This window comes from Trachinotus anak, unplaced genomic scaffold, assembly GCF_046630095.1.
Source record: "Trachinotus anak isolate AG129_WGS33_773 ecotype Australia unplaced genomic scaffold, CSIRO_AGI_Tana_v1 ptg000012l, whole genome shotgun sequence".
Taxonomy (NCBI): domain Eukaryota; kingdom Metazoa; phylum Chordata; class Actinopteri; order Carangiformes; family Carangidae; genus Trachinotus; species Trachinotus anak.
Genome location: NW_027273863.1, coordinates 132,057 through 157,360, shown reverse-complemented (window position 1 = coordinate 157,360; position 25,304 = coordinate 132,057). Strand labels below are relative to the sequence as shown.

At 40.9% G+C, this 25,304-nt stretch overlaps 1 protein-coding gene across 6 annotated transcripts in view; it reads right to left on the bottom strand.

The window, feature by feature from the left end:
* Positions 1 to 17,169, bottom strand: part of LOC139629369 (microtubule-associated protein tau-like) — a 100,634-nt gene extending 83,465 nt beyond the window's left edge. For 2 of the 6 annotated variants that reach the window (XM_071491941.1, XM_071491939.1), the window contains exons 1-2: positions 16,771 to 17,168; positions 325 to 518 (exon numbers count right to left, since the gene is read on the bottom strand). In XM_071491941.1, coding sequence (XP_071348042.1) covers positions 325 to 508 — 184 coding nt within the window. In that variant the 5' untranslated portion in view covers positions 509 to 518; positions 16,771 to 17,168. Of the gene's footprint in view, positions 1 to 324; positions 519 to 16,770 lie in introns of all 6 variants that reach the window. The other 4 variants (XM_071491937.1, XM_071491940.1, XM_071491942.1 and 1 more) reach the window with 3 other exon arrangements.
* Positions 17,170 to 25,304: the final 8,135 nt, after the last annotated feature.

Below are 25,304 nucleotides of genomic sequence, written 5' to 3'. Positions count from 1 at the left end.
ACGCTCTTTCTTGATCATTTCTGCAGGCACTGGATTCACGACTATACTACAGTGGACTCTGCCGTCTGTGCTGCCACACTGAACTCTGCACCTGGCCCTGTTCACTGGACTGAACATGTGGCAGCTGCATTCACAAACTTGAAGGACAGATTCCACATTCTTTTGGGATGGTTCAGCAATGAGACTGATTTTTCAAAACGCCTGCAAGCCCACTCAACCCTGGCCTCCTCCAGAGAAGAGAACTTCCCTGCAGGGATCAACATCACATTCAAGAAACCATCACTCTCAATTCACATCTTTGCATAGACGCTCGTGGGGACATACCGCTCTTGGTGTCCTTTCCATCCAGTAAGGGTCGGTAGTCGCTCTTGGAGACTGTCTCTCCCACCTTGTCATCATAGCTCTCTTTCTCCAACGTGGACATGAAGTCCCTCTTCAGCAGGGCCTCAGCCGGGGCCCCACCTGGGACTCCACCTCCACCCAGAGCATCTCGCAGGCTCAGGTCCATAGTCCTGTTACTGCAGAGGGAAAGGAGAGATAGGCAGGATAACGTTCAATATTCTTTTCTCATACAAATAACTGCCACTTCTTCCTTCCAGTGAACACAGCACTTATTTGTGTGTGACTGACCCCTTCACACCTTTTACAGGCCTGTCGATTCAGGTGAGCAGTGGTGTGACTTCCTAGTACACGCAATTTGTAGACAGCTTGCAGATGCAGCCTGATAATACGCTGCACACTGACTGATGTTTTCTTGGTTCAGTATCTCTGTGTTCAATGTCTAACTCTCTTCAGTTCAGTTTGACATCCCAGTACTTACAGCAACAACACTGATTAAAACTCAAAGTTCTTCAGAGCATTTGAGCGTCTGTTTTTACATTGCCTTTGGAGCCTCTTGCTTGTTATTGCTCTTGCTTCGATTGTCAAAGCAATTTGTACACTCATTATTTTTATTATTATTATTAGTGAATGTAGGCAAAACCATGTTGGTTAAATAAATTAAAAGACCACCCACTTGTATTCTACATCATTTCTGACATTATATAGGCTAATTACATATAAAATGTGTTATATATCAACATATTGGGTTTAGAATTTATGTTTGTTAAAAGTTGTACTGTCGATGTGACTTAAAGAAATAGTTATACAGAACATTTCTATAAATACAATTTATTTTCTTCACAATAGTTAGATGAGAATACTGTGTGTTTCCATAGCTGGAATCAGGGAGCATTTAGCCTAGCTTAGCATAAAGACTGGAAGAGGTGAGAAACTATTAACCTGGCCTCCTGACCAAATTTCAAAAGTACTACTAGCAACTACCAGCATCTCTTAAGTTCACTAATTATGAACATTGTTGTATCGCATCACCAGTACACAAACAGAAATGCAAAAACAACAGTTTGTGGTTTTAGGTGGATTCATGGATGTTACTGGGCTTTATTTAGTCAGGTAGTAGCCAGTCAGCTGATACATGAACCACTTGGGTTGAACCAAGAGTGAAGCACCTGATGCCAGTGAGAAAAGTAAGTGCAGCTTTTGTGCTAACACAATGTTCCACATGTTGTTTGGCAAAAAAAGCATTTCTTCTTACCCGCAATACTTTTTTCACAATTGTATTTCTAAATATAAGAAATAATCTTATTCGGGATCAATTTGTAGATTTGTAGTTTTTTGAGGTTTTTTTTTTTCCATTTATCTTTATTTTGGTAGCAAAGACCAGGACATTTTAAGATGTAAAATGGTGGACAAACTACGTGAAGGTGACACTGGTTTTAAATTACCTCAAACCTAGTTTGGCATTTTTGTAATGCAATGTCTTGTTATTTATTGGCTGAAATATACACCCACCAAGACAGATATATCTGTATTATATATTATATCTGCAATAACCTACATTTGGCTGGTGTATCTGCCTGGCCTATTTATCTGTATAGTATACCAAAGCATTTTCTGTTATAAGTATGCAGCATCAAGCCCGCAGAGTGTGATGAATTTGCATTTACAGCCTGTCAGACACAATAGCTGTGATTCTAGAGTGATTTCAGGAAAGAGTTGCACCAAATAAATCTGCTTCATCTTGATAGAATTGTGACCCACTGTGTACAACTTGTAAACTGAGTTGGAGTTACACTTGATCGCTCCTGCTAAATGCCACAAACATACAACATAGATGTGGGCCCAGCAGTAAGACAGAATGACCCCTGAACAAACTTTTCTTTCTTTCTGTCCTCAGTTTCTGTTTATCCCCCTCATCCACCCTCCCAGCAAACAAGCTGTCATTGTCTTGCAACTGTACCAAACACGCACACACACGCACGCACGCACGGGCATGGACACACACACACACACACACACACACAATGCACTCAATAATTTAATCTTTTCAATAAAAAATGAACCAATCCTAAACAGGAGCTTCCGAACCTCCATTACCCTCTTAGCCTATTATTCTGAATATTTATCGCTCCACTGGAGAGGTTTCATAAGCCACACTATTCAGCAGGCCGGACTGGGTGCCGTTTGTTTGCTCTCGCCCATTCTGCCCATTCTGCCAGCAGCTGCAATAACATCTTTTGGTTTTCGATATATATTTTACATATTCTTGGAAAGTTGTGTTTGCTGGCAAATGAACACTATTTGTCACGGCTGCTGAAAATTGTATGAACTTGACTCTACTAGTTATCCTTCCAGCATGATGGCCTCACTACACTGGATAAAATCACAACTACAGGACCAGGAAGAGCTTACATGTAGCAGAATGTATAGCAGACTTGGCTGACCATGACTGAGGATCATTTTTAATATTAACAATGCATACATTTTAAAAACAACTCAATAAGGTGATAATTTGTCCATTAATGCAGCCTTGAAGCAGATTTCAAATATTATCACTGTTTCAATATGTGAAATTTTCAGTCTGAAAATACAGAAATGAATAAACCCACACCACTGTTTACTGAAACTGTAAGAATCTACATTCAAAAGGGCTTCACATGCCTTCACATGGACCCAGTTTCCCACAATCCTCCAGTTATTAACTTCCTGCCTGAACTTTGGCCACAGTCGCTCTAACAGATTCACTCTCATTCCCAATTGCTTCTCTCTCTCTCTCTCTCTCACACACACACACACACACACATCTCTCTCTTACATCAGAGCACTAATGAAAATAATCATTAGTTTCTACTACGTATTCTTATAATACTACAACTGCAACTTCAAGGATTGAGTCCATGTGAGCTCCAAGGTCAAACAACATTTACTAATGCTAATGTTGTAAGTACACTGGTGCAGCACTTTCACACACAAAGAAATACAAAGTAACTGGTGTTAAATAAAAGGCTCTCTCTCTCTCTCTCTCTCTCTCTCTCTCTCTCTCTGTGTGTTGTGTGTTTGTTTGAGAGAGAGAGACATGATGATGATGATGGTGATGAGGGGTTGTTGGGCACGACAGCTGTTGCACTGAGGGATTAAAAATCTGTGTACCCACAATCCCCTGCTCCAACATCCACCACCTCTCCCTCTCTGAAACCAACCGTCTGCTACGTAATCGTCTCATCCTCCAAAACACTGAGAGCTCTCATGCAAGCGCGCGCGCGCACACACACAAACACAAACACACATACACACACACACACAAATGCTGAATTTTCTTTTTTTGTGGTAACTTACACTTTTTACATTGCAAGGACAACAATGTCACAGAAAAGCACAAAATGTAGCAAGTTCCAGAAAGACAAATAAGGACTGTGATATGCAGGGTAAAATCAGCTCAGGAAACCACACCTGATACTGTGATACTGGTTTAATGTCTCAGCTCTGCGTTCAGTACCACAATACATCAAACACGTTCATAGAAGAGCAAAAGCATCTCAGCTTTACGACGAGTTACTGACAAGTTATCAAAGCCTGTAGAAACAATGCTTGTAATAGAATGAGTTGACATTTACAGCATTCAATTTTTAACTTGTACCTGTATAAAATGAACAGAAAATGCCTGAAGCACAAAATCAAATTGTATAAAGAGCAATAAAGTCAGCATCGGGAGGGGGTTGAGCTGGAAGGAGACTGCTGCTCATTTCCTGTTTGAAACAGGAAGAGTGTTCATTGTTTCTTTGAACCATGACCATTCAACAGCCTTAACTACATGATTATTCTTGTAACCATGACGAAGAAGGTGCAGTACATCAGCTGCCTTAGGGGCGCTATTTCACAGGGTAAGGACATATGATCTCTATGGTCATTCACGTTGGAGGATTTGCTTGCAAATTATAGTGCATGGAGCATGGGGCATGGTGACCATGGCATGACAGCCTGGAGTTTGCCAAAAATTAGCTTAACTCTCGACAACACTACTGGGAAAATGTTTTGTGAACTAAGGTTGAATTGTTGGGGACTGTGTGCCACTATGTATGGCATAAAAAGAGCACTGCATACCAACATGGAAAAAAATCATTCCAAAGCTGAAGTAGGGCAGAGGGAGCTTCATGATTTAGGGCTTTGACATTATCGAGACATTATCAAGGTCTCTCACAGGAAAATATCAGGGTGGCTCCACCTGCTGAAGCTCAGAAGAAGCAGGTGATGCAGCAGGACAATGAGACTAAATGTCAAAGTAAATCTACTACATAATGACTTCAAACAAAATCTGCCTTCTGGAGAGGCCCCAGTCAGAACCCAGACCTTAATCCAGTAGAGATGCTGTAGAACGACCCGAAGAGCAGCAGACATGCAGACATCCTAAGAATCTGTGGGAAGAACAGTCCAACATTCCTCTTTAACATTGTGCCGGTCTGATCAGGAGCTACTGTGAGAGCTGGTTTGAGGTTATTGGTGCCAGAGGAGGTTTGACCAGGTTTGATCCTCTTTGCCAAAGAGGCTCTATCATACTTTTCTGAGTTTGCCCTTTCCTAGTGTTTTATAGTTTTTTGTGCATGTAAGTGATCTACAAAGTAACATGGCTCAAAGTACACTCTGTTGGGGAAAAAAACTCTTTTCTCAGTTGCATGAAATGTCTTGCTGGGGGTCCAAGCCTTACTTCCTAGACCTCTTGATGTCAGTATGTCCCTCAGTGCCTCCCACCTGCAAGCTGGACACTTCCTGCACACTTGGCACACAGAACAGCACATAACTATTTAAAATGAAGGCCAAGAAAAGTTTTTTAAGTTTTGTAGCCATGTTGAAAAGACATTGTGTACTCAATTGCCTGGAGAAATCTACTTTGCACTCTCTGCCGACAACAAAACCACAAAGAACTAAGTGGTACCAGAGGAAGAACTAGAAAATATTAATACAGCTGTCAATGACGTGCCATCAAAGCAGCACCACAATGTGACAGTTGAGTAGCATGAACATAAATGCTACAAGAGACCAAAAAAGATAAAAAATAATAAAAACTTCCTCTGAGCCTCTCAGTGAACTGGTCAGCAACGATGATGGTTTCACAAACTAAATATTAAGTTTGCATTAAATTTGTCTTAGTTGTTTATTTTACTTTTGTTAATTTCAATATCATATTTAAAATTATTTTTGCTGTACAGTATGATACAAGTGTAGCTTTACAGCCGTAGGTCAGTGCACTCCAGCGATGAGTCATAGTACAATATCTGCTGTATGTCTCTGCTAATGATGCTACAGCAGTGAATGGAGAGGTTAGTGACCATGGGAACCTGCTCCCTCCTGCATTTATGGGCTTATTGGTCGCTGGTAATTATTATATGATATATTAATATTCATAATATATCTTGCTTTATGTTATGACACTTTATATGTTTGTCAGACAGATTTTTGGAGGACTGCATTATGTAAAGTGGCTGTAACTATTTTCAGCTCAGTGTAATCATGATAAATTAATGTGCAACCAGCCTCATAGCCTGACAGACAGAGAGGCACATCACTGCTTTGGAAGGTTCTCGGCAGTTCTGACGGCAAGTGGCTAACGCTGCAGCTTTCAGCTGCACTGTCCAGCCCACTGAAGGGTTCACACACATTTCAAGAGACGGAGAGAACAGAGAAACTCTTGTCATCCTGCAAAAATAACTGAAGACCAAAGATGAAGGAGATGATTATAGTGAGTCCGATGTGGTAATACATTTGGCTTGAATGACCAGCCACACTACGACAAATAAAAGGTTGTCAGCACGCAGCAAGAGATAATAACATGGCACCAGATCATCTGTATTTTTACGAGCACTGTTTATCTCTTCTGTGAACTCTCATGTGTCACACAACTTACTGTACATCAGATTAACATCTGAGCAGAACGCAGATTTACTAAAACTCAAGCTCTATTTGGCCAATAAAAAGTAAGCGTATACTGCACTTTGCTTAACAATATTGTCAAAGCACGTTAGCAAATATTCTATCAAGTTTCTTCAGTCTGACTGGATGTTGAAGGGACTATTTGTAAAAATTCTCTGCATGCTTTCATGGTTTCTTGCCAGGAGCAGGCAATTGTGACTGTTGCTTGACAAGAGCTTTGGCCATTGTTTTCTTTGTAGTCCAAGAGGTTATAATCCGCCCTCTGAGCAGCTACGTCTTCAGGGCAGATTGGAGGCTACAGTGAGTTGGGGCTAGCTGGTTAGAATGCTAACTGCTGTAGCAGAAAAGACCCGATAGAGACAAGAGTAAATATTCTTTTTTTTCCCCTTCAAATAACTTCAGGGTTTACATATGACCTGTCTGATCATCTGACTTCTCATGTTTCGGACCTGTTGCAGTTTCTTTGTAGTGATGTGACTGTGTTCAGCCATTAGCTCGGTGGTTTCAGTGTTATCATAACAAATAGAAGCAATGCTTACTCCAGCTCAAAATGAACACTTCACCATTTTGGAAACTATTCTTGTTGGCTGTCTTACCCTCACTCAGATGGGAAGCTCAATATTAATTTCATCCCTATGTTTGGATGGAAAACTACTGCTCAGTACTGAGTACTCCCCAAAATGACAATGTGTTAGTCGACATCTAAGATGACGTCTAAGGCCGGCAGAAGCAGAGGATAAATGAGTAGCCTAATTTAGTTAGGAGCTAACAATGTAGACAGAGGAAATGTGTCTTCGAGTCCATTAGTGAGCTCAGAAATGTTGACTGTGAAAGTGAAAGTCATGTCAGTCAATTATGTTTAAGTAACGTCTACATGCTGAAGAATGTTCGTGATGTCAGGGATACACTGTGATACGACAATGTGAATAGTTTATATAATGGTGGTGACATAAAAAAAACATAAAAATTCCTTCTTTGGTTAAACACTGAGGGGAAGTAAAAGGAAACACAACAAAGGCTGTAACTGTGTTTTTCTTTTTTTTTCATATAACATGTTGACAAAATGCTGTCATGGCTGCCTGGCCGGTTGTCATGGTGACTCAGCAGTTCCTTGTGCCAACACACACACACACACACACACACACACACACACACACACACACACACTGTGTCTCTGATGAGCAGCAGTTTAGATTACTGCTGACAACATACACACAGCACACACACATATATGTGCACATACACACTTACACATATCATCAAACTAGGGATGCACCAATCAGGTTTTGTCTCTCCTCTCCTGATACAGATTGCAATACCTAAAGCTGGGCAGACACTATACGGATTAAGCCCCAAATTTTAGCCCCAAATTGTTTGCACTAACTAATTTTAGAACAGAGCTGAACCTCTGCCAGAATAGTCGTCATTTGACGTGCTGTTTAATGGGGGTCATGACGCATTAATTGCGCCTGATTGATTGCCTGAAAGATCAACGGCCTGGCAGTCTGATGATCAGATGGATTTCTCTTGGCATGTCAGAAATTGTAGTCTCCAGTCTGCAGCCTGATTTCCCTCGAGGCTGCTGTCAAAAGATCTGTCAGAAACAACAGAGAGCTTGTTTTAATATTACTGGATTTTACATGTTGTGGCTAAAATGATATGTGATATAAAAATCAACTTCACAGCAGAAGAGTCAGTATAATGCTTATCATTTGATTTTCCATGTATATAAATGCTTTTTTATTGTATTTTTTATTTCTCAGCTTGATGTTGATCTTGCATCTTTTTTTCTTTTTTTTTTTAGCTTTCATTACTCCTTTTCTCTACGTCTCCTATGCTGCTCTTGCAAATCTATATGTTTTGGTGACCCTGCAGCCTGGCTGTGCAGCTGTCTCCTGCAGATCCTCTTATCTGAGCTCAGGACATCAGCACTCCTCTGCAACAAACACTCAGTGTTACATCTATCTTTATCAACATGAAGCCTTATTCATCATCAAGTTCGTCTCACTATGTGTTATCAATGTTGCAATCTTATACTGTGACAAACACTGAGATATTTTGTACAGACTTACAGGAAAACCACATCAGTGTATTATAGTTAGACATAGTTACAGAGGTCCAATTATTAGGCTTTTTAAATGAGGAAGTTATAGGAAACATTTGCCACAACATCATCAAGTCAGTCTGCGATTACACAAAGAAACAGAAGCAACAGCCTAAATCCACACAAACAACCTTCCTGCCCAGTGCCTTGAAAAACTGTGTGCAAATGTAGAGTGGTCGCACCAATTATCGCTTTGATTTAGTTTTTCTTTGCTTGCTGCAGTTTGTATGAAGTTAACTACTAGACCTCTAGCAGTAACTACCACAAGCGCAAAGGAAGACGTCAGATGACTTAGTATAAAGAGCGGGAAAGTCTGCGTTACAAGAGGTCAGGGTGGATGGATAGGCCAACAAAACATAGGACTTCCACGCTGGAGACTTTTTTTTTTTTGTTTCCATGGAATCATCTTATCCATGAACATCCAGCCTTTCTTGTCTTCAACGGTCGTACTGCCAGTTGTCAGAGGTACCGTTTGTTTTAATGTGACACGTAGAAATGAGTGGACAGATTAGTAAGAGTTTAATTCTGCAAAATCACCATTTTTTTTTTTTAATCATTATGCTACACACAGAGTAGCCTACTACAATATACAGCATGTCGTTAGTTTCAGTTATAGAGGGTCCCACCTGAAGTCTTTTCTCTGCAGTTTTTCCTGTCTGCTCCATTAAGTGAATCATTTATAAAAATGTGCAAATAGTCTTTTTTCACATTTTATACCCAGGAAAATAACCCTCCTTGTTTCAGAGATAGTGACTGAAATATCAGAAATCTCCTACTTTGAGTGGGTTTTCTCCTTGTCTTGTTTCTGTAAAACATTAAAGCCCCATCTGTACATTTTGAAAATGTCTTCCTTTGGCGCCCCCGGTGGTATTATCAAGAAGGAGAATGTGGCAGCAAGGCATGCAATGAAAGCCTATAAAACAATACTAAAAACCCATTGAAGAATGCTGACAGAAGAAGAAAATTTGTTCTTATCCTTCCCTCACACTACTGCACTGTCTGATGTCAGGTCAGATCTGAATCCCCGCCACTGTGATCAGAAGGACAGAAGAGACCTTTGCGTGTTTCAAATCACACACACACACTGATGGAAGCTCTCAGGATGAGGACAATGAAGAAGAGAGAGACACGTGGTCATCCTCCCGCGCTCTACTGTACCATGTGATGTCAGATTTGATCTGAATCTCAGCAGCGTCCTTGGCAGGGGAGAATGACTTTTGTCGTTCCCTCTGAACTCTTTGTTTGAACCACTCGATGCATCGCTACTATATAGCCAGGTCAGCCAGGAGGTTGCTTTTAAAGCCATTATTTGGTTTATTTATTGCTGCAACTGCTTCATGTAAGAGAACGACTTGTGCTCTGGTGGGTCGTGTACTTCCAAATCTTGAGGCTTCACTCGTCTTCACAGGGCACAGCCCAAGAAAGCCAGACTATTTACTCTGACCCCCTCCCAAGTGAACTTGAGCTTCAAGAACCTCAAGTGAGTCCAGTCCAGGTGATTAGCACTGTCGTCACCTGTCGGCTGGCTAGAGCTGTTCTGTGTGGAGTTTGGAGTTTGAATGGTTGTTTGTCTATATATATGTTCACCCTGTAATAGACTGGCAGCCTGTCCAGGGTGTACCCCGCCCTCACCCACTGTCAGCTGGGATTGGCTGCAGCCCCCCTGCAACCCTACCAAGGGACAAGCGGTGTGGTTTGAATGAATGAATGAGTACTTTTAAATTAACTTGACTCTCAACATTACTCCAATGGTTTAAAATATGATAAAGTGCCAACATATTGAGTGTGATTTTAATAATTTAGTGTCAATGCATAGATTTTTACAGACACCAAAAACTGCTCTGTCTCCATCTGGTGGTTAAAAATGCAAAGCTCTGCTCTGCTCCCTTTCTTGTTGCATGCTGAAATCATCTCTTACGTTCACAATTCTGTCTTCCCTTATGCACAAATCTACAAATTTAGCTAAATTTTTGCCTGCCATCTACACTACTCCAGGAGTTTGTGAGCGCCCCAAGACTTTTGGAAACGCCGTTTTGGTTGCATTGTAGTCTGGATGGGCAAAAATTGAGACCTCTGGAAACGCTGAAGTAAACACTCACGGTCGCTCCGATTGGATCTTATCAGCCTTGGCTACCAGTGGTGAAAGCTACATGAATAATGAATTACTGACCTTGCTGTCTTTGCTAGCAGCTGTTGTGCAGTTAAATTCTGCATTTTAACACTACAGCTATCTTTGCTGTTCCTCATTCATAGTGTTTTCTGCATCTAATCGACTGCAGAGTAGGCAATCAGCTTCCTGTTTATACAGGCTCATGCATGCCCAGTGTGTGAACGGTCATGTATAAATGCGGTTTTGGGTGTGATAGTATGTACACAGATCGTTTCTGCAAGGGATGCAGATCATTTTTATTTTAAAACACTGTTTTAAAATGAAAATGTACTAATGTGGATGTAGCCTTAATGCCAGAGTGGGTCTCAAAAAGCAATATTTGTATCTTAGTGGTGGTTCACTTTCAACTGGCCAAGATCACCGTGGGTAAGCTGGTAAACACCTACAGGAGAAGCAGGTTCGACTACGAGCGGTATAACATCAACACAATTCACTCACAGAATGAATGGCAAAAACACTAAATACAAATGTATTTAGGAAGCAGTGAAGATAATAGTTATTTGCAATAGTTCATAACATGATGTTCTGTTTTCAGGATTATGTCTCTTTAAGGTGGCAGAATCATTTTTCTTTCAGTGACGATTTATCAGATATAATAAATGTTTGATTTCAGGCCCCTAAATCCCACTGTGGCAATAAAATTGGCTTCTAAAAAATATCTCATAGCTTACATAATTCTCTAAGGTCATCAATAATGAATCAAAATTACTATTGCAGCCTTCTGAAGGGTTCTCAAGAGTCACTGGTGCAACAGCTTCCGTCCCTGTTCTCATCAGCACAGTGTGAAGCTGACTTCACAACCTTCACAGACTTGAAGACAATATTGTATCAGTGAAAAGTTTACTTGTCCACTGTGTCTTTACTGCAAGGGGTGAGACTGTTACCTTGGTAATGTTATGTCTCCAGCCTCTGAAGCATCATTGTCCATTTCTAAAACACCCACATGCTAAAATTTTCAAGTGGAGCTGAATCCCACATCATCATTTCCAATGCAGTTAGGACTTTTTATTTGCACATGTAATGGAGAAGGTTAAGCTAGAGACCAAGTGAAGGGTTGTTTGAGGTCAAAAGATGTGACGCTCCATGTCTGAGCAAACATCTGATGTGTCAGTTATCAAAATGCAGATGTTCAGATTGGAAATTTAAAAATATGTTAAAAAATCAGAATAAGCTGAAAACACAGCACCTGACATTTTCTCACCTTAAAATATAAGTAAGCAATGTCCAACACACACATCCAACATAGCAAAGCAAATCATTTATTTGTGTGTCTGTGCCCTGACGAATTCAAGTCCAGTATTCACTCCCCTTTTTCGCTCTGTGTTGGTCTCCACCTCCAACTCCTAAGGGAAACATCTGGCCCTTTAGCAGATAAATGCTCCACCATAATTAGATCTTTAAAAGGACGTGCCCATCACGGTGTGGTGTGAAACCAAAGTCATATATACTTCCAGTGTTGAATATTATGATTGGTGTAAAGGGTTACATGGTAATTGACTTCCTATAATATGACAATGACTAAAAGCAGGTGAAATGGTGAATCCCATGTTATTTAACAGATTTAACTGAGGTTACAGGTTTTGTGATATACCTTCTATGTTTCCATATAGAGAGAGTAGTTTTGGTAGATTGGCCCCTCTGGCTGGAGGAGTCAGATGCTCAAATCCAATGAAGTGCAGGGTGGCTGGAGGGCCATCTTTTGGCTTCAGTTGTCTCTGACAGTTGGTGCTCGTCAGAATGATCGGGTCTTGTGAACTCACGCAGTGATGGTTCTGCACTTAGGATGCGCCAGTGTCTATTTATCGTTTTTTTCCCGGTAATTCTGGTTTTTCAGATATGACTTAAGGCTTAAGCAACTCTTCTTGAGGATCTTGAGGATATCAAAGCATAGTTATAGTCTTTGTCTGTTGTGGATGGATGACAATTTCTTTCATCAAATCTTGATTTCATCTCATCTACTCTCCATTTGAATTCATCCAGTTCTTTCTTAGTCGTAAGAACTTTCATACACATTACCATGGTTATTGACATGGCTGGGATCAAGTGGTAAAATTGAGATTAATCACCTTTAGTCACCTTTTTCCTGAAGCTCTGTGTGTGTGCTTTTTACCTTTGGGTTTTCAATGTTGGAAATACTCCACGATGGTTGCTAATTTTGTCCATTGATGGGCAGGGAGCCTGCAGTTGGTTTACCAGGGTTTTTGTTTTTGCAGTGTCTTGAAATGAGGTTGCTCGAAGGTGTTAGACAGAACAGTAAATCTTTCAGCAGGAGAACCAAAACAACAAACTAAAACAGGCTAAAATTCTTCATAGAGGTGATTGAACCACAGAGTTGGGTGATTATTCACTGTGGGTTCGTCACTACCAGCGGCTCCTTGCACATTACTCATAGACATTCTCACTGTTAATTTAAAATAATTATTGTTGCAACTTTAAATCTCTGTTCCACCCAATGGGAAATTTATTTTGCTTCATCAAACATTCAAAAGGTAATGCAAACATTTGACATACTGCCTCAAATGAGGAGTCAGGATGTGTCTAGAACTTAATATGTTTACTTTTATTTAAATATTGATCATTTAATTATAATTTGGCATGCTTTTGCCTGTAGAAAAATGAACATGATCATCCCATTCAGGTCAGATGAAAGAACTGTGAAATACTACACACAGAGTTTTAATCACAAATCTTAGGCATGACATCTTAATTTACTACCTTAGTTCAAACGGTGCCAATCATACTAGTCACTTTGCGGGTGTCTTAGCAGCTGTATACAAATTATGATTTCATATCACTAAACAACATCTGATCCTTGGTTCTATATCATTCTCTTCTTCATCCTCAGTCTTGGAGGATAAAAAAGATGAGGTTCCACTATTAGATCATATCTCTGCCTCATGTCTGGTAGACCTGCTGACTTACTGAATGACTGCAGAGCCTGACACATTTCCTGTAGAAGTACCTGATTATCCCTGACACTGTTGTGCTGTACAAATGATTTATACAGTGGATGATTGGCCAGTTGGGTGACCACCTTGACTGTCTCATTGGTTACCCGGGTACATAACTGCTTCTGAATGGCTCACTGCCTGGCAAAAGGACTGAAAATGTTAACTCAATATGGTTGGATGACTGTTAGCCTGACTTCCGGCCTACTTGGCTGGTAATCTGGGAAGGATTGCATTTAATCCCACCAATCCCTAAATCAGAAATTATGGCATCATCATCACAACGAGCATGCATTAGAACATCTCCCATAATCCATATAGCTTCCTGCTTGTCGTCTTTGACATCATCACCCTGTTACTTTTTCTATGTCACCACACTTTCTTTGGTTCCTAATGTCTTGTTATATGGATATTCTAGTGTATCTGCTCCCATTTTCCAAGCCATCGGCCAATTTTCAACATGTGTTATTGGCAGAAACTGGACTACTTGGATTGTCATTAATCACCCATACCAAATGTACAGATGTTAGCAAGTGTACAGATGTTAACACAGTGACTGTGAGTACAGTAAGTCTGTAGATTTAAACAGCTCAGACTAAGGTGATCTCAACACTTAGGAGAAACTCCAGTTCTCCACCAAGGACAGATGTGCATATATTTCCATCTATTTACGTCTTCATGGAGTTTGTATGCATCAGACTGCCTCTGATGATTGTTTCACATTAACTCTGAACGCACCTTCATGAGCTCAAACTAATGGGTTTCATATATACATGTTCCTCAGTTATTCTTACACCATAATCAAATATTTTTTGTCTTAATTAATTTTTTCCCCGTGTTATATTGGTTATATTGGAAATTCAGTCTATTCTACTTTTGCATTTTAAGTCCCTCTGCATATGAATGGATGCTGGATGCACTTATGTAAATTCTTTGTTCCCAAGTGCCTCTTCATCCATTTATTACTGCAACACTCCTTTTCTTGGTATATCCTCCTCTTTTTATTTCTTGCTTTTGGTCTTTCATTCTTTCTTTAAATATTAAATTATATTGTTGTCTGCCTGTCTCTCTGACAAGCCTGTTCATCACTCATCTGTCACTACTCATAAATATTTCATTTAAAACATACTGCGTCAGAGAGAACGCTGCTAAAATCGGTGCAAGACGGGTGGTCTGAAGTGTACAGCTAACACAACAGGTTGTAATTGGGAAATTATTATTATTATATGGTTTCATAAATCAGTCAGAAAATTAAATACATTTCCTTCAGTTTAATCTGAAGATATCCGAAGATCTAAAGGTATCAGAAGTAGTGTTTATTTTGTTGATGAAATTACAAACTATATTCATCAACAACCTTTTTTCTCATGACAAAGACAAGAAAAAAAATGAAGCCATTAAACATGACTGGTGAGAAAAGAGGCGACTAAAATGGAGTTTAAAAACAAAACTAGAGCAACAAAAACATGAAATTACAGTTTTTTTTCTGATTTTACACAGATATAAACCAAATGCTCTTCCTCCTCACACATGTACATCAGGGGCAACAATTATGGGGTTTAGTCTCTTGCTCAGGGACATTACAACATGGGGCTTGGAGTAGCCAAGGATTTGAACCAACAACCCTGATGTTAATGGCTAAGCTGCTGTACTACCTGCTACCACCTCCCTACATACAAGTGTAATATTAAAGAATTAATAGCTACTTTGACAATTTTTTTAATAATAATATTTTGAGCGGTCACCAGATATGTCATAATTTCCAACCATCTGATTCTGATTACGCTTTGTTTTTGCCTTGTTGCTGTATCAAAAGATAAATACTTAAAACTGAAGAGGATCTTTTGATTAAATACAATGTGACATATTACTGACAGTGAAAAAGCAGCAGGTAGGCAGAAAATGTCAAACAACCACAAAAAGGAACACAGACAAAGAGTGGCAGAAAAGATGACCGTGACCTCTTCAACCCTGCAGGATGCAACAGTGCCCACCAACACATAACATCACATCATTATTAGGAATTTTCCTCTATACCTATCCCAAGATACAGAACATGTCAAGATGAATTTGAAAGAAATATGTATTCGATGAAGCATGAAACTCCAGAATATGTCCATTTTGTATGATGGTGCAGCCATGTATCTTGGCTGAAAATATCGCTGCGTTGCATCATGTAGCATTGCTCAAGCGCTGGGGTGAGCGGATACAGAAAATATATGACAATGTTTTCTCAAACTTTAGCGCCAGTTCTACTATAGGGGAAATTTAAGAGGGAGAATTTAAATGTTCATACTCTGATAGTATTCCTACAGCTTGTCTTTGCTGTGGTCGTCTTTTCAGTAATGAATCGACTGCACATTTATTATCCTCAAACACAACACATCCAATTTCACATGTGTAATAGACTGAAGACTGGAACTGCCAGAATGAGAAAGACACGAGCTTTGATAGAACAATGTGTGCTAATCCAGAGACAGAGGATGCAGTGTGTGTGTCTGTGGCTGTGTGTATATGTGTGTAGAGTAGGCCGGTAGGGGGTGGGGTATTATTGTATAATGGCAGACTTAGTCCCTATAGAAGATAACAGACTCTTCCTAAAACTGGTGTACAGGCTCTGCAACATGAGGAAAAAAACCCTTTATATAACAAGGCCTTAGCCCTGGAGCTGCACCTATCTGCCTTTGACTTAATATACTCCTACAGTACATGGGCCGACTACAGAGACAAGCAGATCACTACAGATCATAGTCATGGGTCACTGTAGTCTTAGAGAATATGGTAAAGTGTAAAAGGCCATGAGATGCAATGAGGCCACTGAGGTCTCATCAGTGCTGACTGAGGAGCACAATGAGGCATGTAGGAAATTCATATTGGGATATTTCAGGAATACTTCAGCTCCGGTGATTCCTCAGCAGGAGAGGTGTACCATCCCGACTGCGGCACCACCACAACAAAGAAACACGAATCCACGGACCTCCGCATGAGACCGGAGAGATCCCAACTCACACGCCCACCCCCCGTTATCACTGTGACGGGAAACACCGTGCACAATAAGGTCTGAGCGCCTGTGCGCCACGGACCGAGCGAAATACGGGCCCACATCCACGCAGCACGAGAGCTAAATAATTCAGTAAATATAACATGAATTTCATCATCATTCATCACTCATCCATAAAGGCCAGGAGCCGGTGGCGCAGAGCGGGGGTACAGCGAACAGCGCTAATCACGCCATGACACGTCAGAAATCAGATACAAGGTGTAAGAGGAGAAACACTGCTCACCGTCTGGATGTGTCCCGTTGCTCTCGCTGAGTGTGTTTTCGTGTGTGTATGTGTGACAGTCAAGAGTGTGTGATGCTGAAAATCTCTCCACCTTTCCCTGCTCGCAAAGCAGACTGATGCCAACACTTAGACACGGGCCCCGCCCCCTCAAGATCCGGCTCAGCCAATCAGAAGCCGGAGCAAAAAAAAAAAAAAAAAAAAAAAGAAAAAGGAGCCTTCTCCCTGTGAATCTGCAGGGGGGCAGCTGGAGGGGTGATGCCTTCAAGGGGCTGCCGTGAACCTGAAACTTTCACTTGATTTATGTTTGGATTTGTAAAATCCATTAGAGTGAATACAAGGAAATAACATGCTAAACTCGGGACATGTATCTCCAACATGGACTCACGATTTTACAAGAACAAGACAAAGACTAAATAACATAATTTGAAATTCAAAATTCAAAACTAAATATCAAATGATAAAATATGACAATATCAAATATCTAATTGACATTATGATCACCTGACTAAAACCTCTTGTTTTGCCAGTGTTAGCATTACTCACTACTGTTTAACTAACAACTCACCTATATTATTGCTTCTTTAATAGCAAAAATGACTAGATTTGTATTTTATTGTATTTTCAATTTTCTTTTGTTTCTAGTTGTGGGTGATATGGGTTGTAATCTTATTTACTATGTATATCAATATCAATTGAACATTGTATATAATAAATGATATGTATATTATGAATTTGGAAATGTAAATATCTGCAATTGACCGCAGGCTAGAGGCAAAGCAAAACGTGTTGTTCGTTTGCATATTTGTAATCATATATGATCATTAATAAATGAAGATGATCTAGACAGGCCTTGCGTGTGCTGGAATTTCTACTGTATAAATCTTTCTGCTCCAGATCAGCAGCCTGGCAGATGAACCTACATACAGCTGTGCACGGGATTATCATCATGTTCATTAACTGGGTTAGATTCAACTTTATTGTCATTGCACACAGTAAGCATCAGTGCAATGCAGTTTAGCATCTACCCAGATAATGCAAAAAGTAACAAGATCCAAATTCAGTAGTTTTATATCCAGTAAAAAGACAAATAAATGTACAGAATGAACAATAAACTGATAGAAGATTACTGTAAGAAGCTGATGTAACTGCGGTATGAAGGAGCCTGATTTCACTTTTACAATCCAGTGTCCCTGGTTTACAGATGTGTTCCGAGCCCAAAAAACACCTGGAAAGCAAAGCCAGCTGGAATTTAATGCTTACAATTTAAAATTACAATGTAGGGGGGCTCCAATGGGTCTTTTTTTAAGTGTCTTCAATCTGTGATATCATTTTATCTAATGTAAGAATTGCAATAACATGTAAGTACAGTAATATATAATATAATTATAATAATAACTTAGTCGGTCAGTGGTGGTAGAAGTATACAGATCCTTTACTTTAGTAAAAGCTCCAATACAGCAATCAAACAACATGATAGAATAAAAGTACCATAAATTTGGACACCTTTTTGTTCCACTCGCTTCCCTCAGCTCGCCTGCCTTGTCATATAATAATAATTTGTTGTGGGCCACCAGAGCTGAGGATAATGTATCTTAATATTGGAGATTGTGTGGATGCAGTTTCTCAACTATTAAACTCATGGTTGTACACTATTGTTCCTTTTCCAGCAGATATGTTATTGCTTCAATCACAGTGGATTGAAGCATTAAAATGAATGACAGAGTGGCTAGTTGGCTGACTGACTGACTGACTGACTGACCGTCTATGTAATAGAGCTAGCTAGCCAGATGACTGACTAGCTGTACGAGACACAAAGGTTTCTATAGGATTATCTGGGATTATGACTCCCATTTGATTTGGTGGCACACAAGCCCAAAATCACAATGAACAAACACACACTGCAAAATGATAGATGTCTTTTATCCAGTGGGGTCCAAAAACGTTCAACGTTTCCCATTTATGGAAAAGTGATGTCAGACTTTTGAAGAGTCAGTACTTACATCAATTTCCCTGTACCTAGAAGACCTTATTCATTTTACATGCCTACGCCATAAATTCATCCAAAATGCGGCAGCACGAGTACTGACAGGAACGAGGAAACGAGATCACATCTCTCCTGTGTTAGCTTCTCTGCATTGGCTCCCTGTAAACTCCAGGATAGAATTTAAAATCCTCCTCCTCACCTACAAAGCCATTAATGGTCAGGCACCATCGTACCTTGGAGAGCTTATAGTTCCCTATTTTCCCAATAGGACACTTCGCTCTCTAAATGCAGGTCAACTTGTGGTTCCCAGAGTTTGTAAGAGCAGAATGGGGGGCAGAGCCTTCAGCTATCAGGCTCCTCTCCTGTGGAACCAGCTCCCAGTGTGGGTTCAGGAGGCAGACCCCCTCTCTACCTTTAAGATCAGGCTTAAAAGTGTCTTGTTTAGTAAAGCTTATAGTTAGGGCTGGCTCGGGTATGTCCTGACCCATCCCTTAGTTATGCTGCTATAGAGCTAGACTGCTGGGGGATTCCCATGATTCACTGGGCTCTCTCTCTCTATTTCTGTCTCTTTCCCTCTCTCTCTCTCGATGACTTCATGCCATTAACTTTGTATTTTTTTCTCTCCCGTAATTTGTGCCTCTCCTCTCTCTCTCTCTCTCTCTCTGTCCTCATTCTGCAGGTCTCTCTGCCTTGGGAGCAGCAGGATCCAGATCCACCACTACTCATCTTTACTATTAACCACTGTTACCTGTCATTATTATTGATAACACCATTACCTACACAGCTGTTCCTGGTCTCTCTCTCTCTCTCTTCTCTCCTCTCTCCTCCCCCCACCCCCTCTTTTTATCTTCTCCTAAACCCAACCGGTCGAGGCAGACCCCCCCCCCCCCCCCCCCCCGAGCCCGGTTCTGTTGGAGGTTTCTTCCTGTTAAAAGGGAGTTTTTCCTCCCCCCTGTCACCAAGTGCTTGCTCTTTGTGGGAACTGTTGGGTTTTTCTCTGTAACAAAGTAAGGTCTTGACCTGACCCTGTAAAGAGCCTTGAGATAATGTATATTATGATTTGGCGCTATACAAATAAAATTGAATTGAATTGAATTGAAAATAATAACGACACACCACAAAGCACAGACACATACACACATACACGTTATTTCAGTACATATATTTAATGCACTGCACAATACACACTTAAATATGCACACTGTCCACTACTGCACACATCCTGCACCACCACAACATGCAGCATGTTTAATTTATTTTTTATTTTTATTGATTTTTTTCTATTTTTTGAAATGTAAAAAACTAAACCAATCAGTGGATCCACACTGTGGATGATGATTTGTAATAATTCAATGCTACATGGATACTGGTAAAATAAAGTTTTCATTGCTGATGTTCTCAGTTTCAGCCATCTGTCAGAATTACTTATTCAAAGCACAAATGCACTTTTCAGACCCCCAACATTCGGTGCACATTAAATAATAACCTATCTATCGAAATTTTCCTTAATTTGGTCCTCAAGCTCCGATTATTAATGGATATTTTCTAATTCACTGACAGACGGTTCAGTAGCTAGCGGTCACGCTGCTGCCTGGTGTTTTCAGTAAGTTAGTCTTTCATTTGCTGTTCAGAGCATGACAGAGCACTCACACGCCTGATTGTGGGCGTGCCTGGTGCTGGTGCAATAGCTAACGAGTCACACAATAGTCACAGAAAATAGCCTGCTATAGACATGCTATTTTCTGCAATAACCTGCCATGTTAGCTATCGATGCAATGCCAAAGGGAAGTGCATGAGAAATAAACTCCATAACCAAATGAACACAGGCCAGATTCACCAAACTGTCTCTGCTACCTCTCTCCAGGCTTGATTTCTCTGGTTTGTGTCCTGGTACGCAAATAAACTCTGATCACAGAGAGCAGGGCCATTCCCCACCACAATAATCTTGAATGCCAGGTTGAACCTGAATAAGCAAACATGATGTAATTGGCTGGCGCCTGTGCTGCCACTTGTAAAGTTGAACTTTTCTCAACTTGTACCACAAGCAACACATCACGTCCCTCCATTTAAAGTGAACGAGAAGCATCTCCATTGAAGCCTCTGATGAGTTTAAGGTGAAAGGCAACACTCCCCACTTACTTGGAAGCTCCTGGCCTCAAATGTAAAAGAGGTGCCAACCCTAAACTGCAACTGTGGGCTTCAAACCAGCTCCAATACAAACCAATGGATGACATCACACCATTCATTTTTACATACAATCTATGGCTCCGTTATGTTCACCAGCTAGTCACTAAATTTATCTGTCTGCTGCTCAGAACTTATTTTGCTGAAAACATCTGCTTGCAGCTGGAAACAGGGTTTATTCTCCATATTCCTGAGGGGAGCTGAATTCTCTCTCAGAGCAACCACTTTACATTAATATTTTATAGTTAATATAAAATATTGGTTAATGCAGGTTTAATATTGTAATGCATCTATTTAAAGGTCCTATAGTGTAGAAAGTGAGATGACCATGTGTTTTTTGATTCTAAAGCAGTGTCGAAAACAAGCCGTCTTCCCAAGGACAGTGATAGAGACCCATGCCTGAAGTTTATTTTTTCTAAAATACCAAAGCATTTTAGCCTGAATTTAACTGTCTGTTTGGGTCATTTCTGTGTGGACTGACCATCATGAGTTTTACCATGCTACAGTAGTAGGCTACAGTCCACTACCTGTCATTGGCCTGGCTGTGCATCACTCAGAAAACAGCCAATCGGAAGAGAGCCTCAGAGACCAACACAAGATGCCTTGTTCTTGCCAGAACTCCAGAATGAGGCGTGAGAGAGAAGATGTAAAACTATGCTGACGGGTTTTTGTTACTTAAACCACAAATATATCTTCATATGGATATCAAAACTTTAAAAGTAAAGGGACCTTTAAATAGAGCTTTGGTCAGCTAATTTTCATTCCTGGTGTTCAAAAATATTGTTTCTTGTTATAAAGTATCGATTGTTACTTCATTTTAGTAAAGATTCAGGATTCAGAGGCTGTAGGAGGTTTCTATGAGCAAGTCGTAACAAATCCAACTTGACCATCAAATAAAAGTTCAATTAAAATTCAAATCAACCAATGAGATGAGAGTAAACACAAGCTTGTTGTAAGCTGTGTTTTCATCTCAGTTGTGTCTCCCCTTTCTCACATCTGCAGCAGCAGCTCTTGATGACTCAAACCAGGGGGCATGGCTGCAGGCCCGTTGTCTTCCTCAGGTTCATACAGGGGAGGAGTCTCCTCTCCTCCATCTATCCTTCCATCACCTTTCTTCTTCTCTCTCCTACCCTCCTCCTCTTCCTCTGACAGTGTTATATAATATTCTGCCTGCTTGCATCATCTCCCCCTCTCTCTCTCTATCATTAGCATCTCTGTTCCTGTTTTTCTCAAACGTAGTCTGTCACACCATCTACCCTCACTCCTCTTTCTCTTTTGATGCTTCAACCCTTCCTTTCAGTCTTTTCCATCCCTCTTATCATCCTCTCTGCAGATATCCTCCCTCTGCCCCCCATCATTAAAAAGTGAGAGATGGAAGAGAATTCAAAGTTAGTTAGTCCCCTAACTCCAGTTTAGTTTAACATTTTTTTCCCCTTTTCCAGTGTAACTTTGATTTTTAGATGGGAAAAATCATTTTGCCTGGATCCTAACAGCCATAAAGTTATAAGGCACTTTTCATATAGAGCCCAGAACAGTTCCCACTGTGAGCACTTGGCAACAGTGGTGAGAAAATACTGCCAGAAACCTCGAGCAGAACCAGGCTCGGATGGATGGGGTGACAGAGAAAGACAGATGGTAAGAGATGGAGAGCAGGGGGAGGGAGCACAATGCAATAATAGTAATAATGATAATAATAATAGAACTAATAATGATAATTGTAGCAGCAAGATCATGGGGGCAGGAGGTGGACTGCAATCACTGATCCAGACTCTACAGCTCCAGAGGCAGAAATACCTGCAGAAAGCAACAGAGGGAGGAGTGACAGAGAAGGTGATGAGAGAGAGAGAGAGAGAGAGAGAGAGAAAGAGAGAGAGAGAGAACTGTGCACAGCCTGGACTCTCTGACAGACAGAGTTAGAATGATGCAGTGATTTACAGAAAGTTTACAGTAATGTCGTCTGCAGGACAACCTTGCACCATATAATCTAGGTTTACCTGATTTACTGAGACACTGCAGAAATCTTGGTGTCACTTTTGACTGCAGCCTTAACAAAGATAAACCTGTTTTCTACATCTGAGAAACATCTCAAAGATTAAACCATGTCTGCCTGCCACAAAGCTGGAAATTGCCATATTTGCCTTTATTACCAGTCAAATGGACTACTGTAATTCCCTGCTCTCTGGCAGCTGGTGCAAAGAAACATCATCACATTTCACTGATCCTGGCTTCCTGGCTTCTCTACACTTCCCCACGACAGCGAGGTCGAGGAAGTTTTATGACCTTTGCCTGCCTCATCGTCTCCCATCCCCTGACTACTCTACACATTTTACTGAGGCCTATGATTATTATTATTGTTACATCCTACTTTGCATTTATTTATCAGGCATGTGGAAGACCTAGAGCCCACAGTAGCCTAGCTAGTACCGGGTTGGACCCCTTTTGAAACTAGTACTGCCTTAATTCTTCGTGGCATAGATTCAACAAAGTGCTGGAAACATTCTTCAGAGATTTTGCTCCATATTGACATGACAGCATCACATTGTGCTGCAGATTTGTCGGCTGCTCATCCATGATGTGACTCTCCTGTTCCACCACATCCCAAAGGTTCTCTATTGGGCTGAGATCTGGTGACTGTGGAGGTCATCTGAGTACAGTGAACTCATGTCATGTTCAAGAAACCAGTTTGAGATGATCTGAGCTTTGTGACAGGGTGCGTTATCCTGCTGGAAGCAGCATCAGAAGATGGTTCACTGTGGTCATAAAGGGATGGACATGGTCAGCACCATACTCAGGTAGGCTGTGGTGTTTAAACGATGCTCAGTTGGTACTAAGGGGCCCAAAGTGTGCCAAGAAAATTTCCCCCACACCATCACACCACCACCACCAGCCTGAAGTGTTGATACAGGGCAGGATGGATCCATGCTTTCATATTGTTGACCTCTGACCCTACCATCTGATGTCACAGCAGAAATCGAGACTCATCAGACCAGGCAACGTTATTCCAGTCTTCTGTTGTCCAGTTTTGTTGAGTCAGTGTGAACTGTAGCCTCAGTTTCCTGTTCTTAGCTGACAGGAGTGGCCCCCGGTGTGGTCTCCTGCTGCTGTAGCTCATCTGCTTCAAGGTTCAATGTGTTGTGTGTTCAGAGATGCTCTACTGCAAACCTTGGTTGTAATGAGTGGTAATTTGAGTTACTGTTGCCTTCCTATCAGCTCGAAGCAGTCTGGCCGTTCTCCTCTGTCTTCTGACATCAACGAGGCATTTTCTCCCGGAGAACTGCTGCTCACTGGATATTTTCTCTTTTTCACACCATTTGCTGTAAACCCTAGAGATGGTTGTGAGGGAAAATCACAGTAGATCAGCAGTTTCTGAAAAAAATCACCTTTCTTCCCTGTTCTGATGCTTGCGAGGTGGTCAATCAGTCCTTCTCATCTCCATCAGTCCTCCATGTTACATACTAGATGGTTACTGGGCCATACCTCCTACAGTCAGGACTCCCTCACTCTTCTGTTGCAGAGAGAGGCTGATGACCTAAATAAGGAGTGAACCCCTGCAGAGATGAGGCTTAGCTGAGGGACTGACACACTAATACGCTGGATATACCATGTTTTACCACTAAACCATTAAAACACTTTCACACACGCTCGTCAAACAGGCAGCAGCAAACACACACGATGCCAAATCCCCATCTCCTTTGTTCACTAATTGCAATCATAATGGAAAGTTATTTGTTCTGTTTTCCTGAGCCTGTGCCAACAGCTATTATAAAATTAAAATATCTAATATCTATTTAGCAGTTGATGATTGACAGAATTGAAGGGGTTGGGGGTGGGGAGGCACAGGACAGGAGGATTTGGGGCAAGGCCTCACAGGGGGTGTCTGGGTTAGAGGGATAGGAAGATGGGGTGTGGAGACATGAAAACAGCACAGTATGGCTGAGGAAGGGTGAGCCAGGTAGTGCTGTACCTGACTTTTAATTTTGTTAGATCAGCATTATCTGCTCTTTTTGATCTGTTTTGCTCTGTTTTTAGAAGCTACCACATTACCTTTAGGAACAAAATGCTTTTCAAGTGCAGCCATGAGCTCCACAAATGTTACATCTTATTCTGAGTAGAACAGCCATTGTCCATCCACATCCAGACAAAGATTATACTCCCTTGCATCTAGCCACATGTCTCCTAGTGTAACACCAGCATGTAGTTGTCAAAGATTTCTTACCATGTTTCAATCACTAATTTGTTATGTTGGTGAGTGAGGCACCAAACTCAGTCAGTGCTCAGTCAACTGCTGACAACTTTACTAACAGTTATTAGTCACAGCATACGCACTGTAACTTAGCTTAGTCACTTTACCAGGCCAAAGTTACAC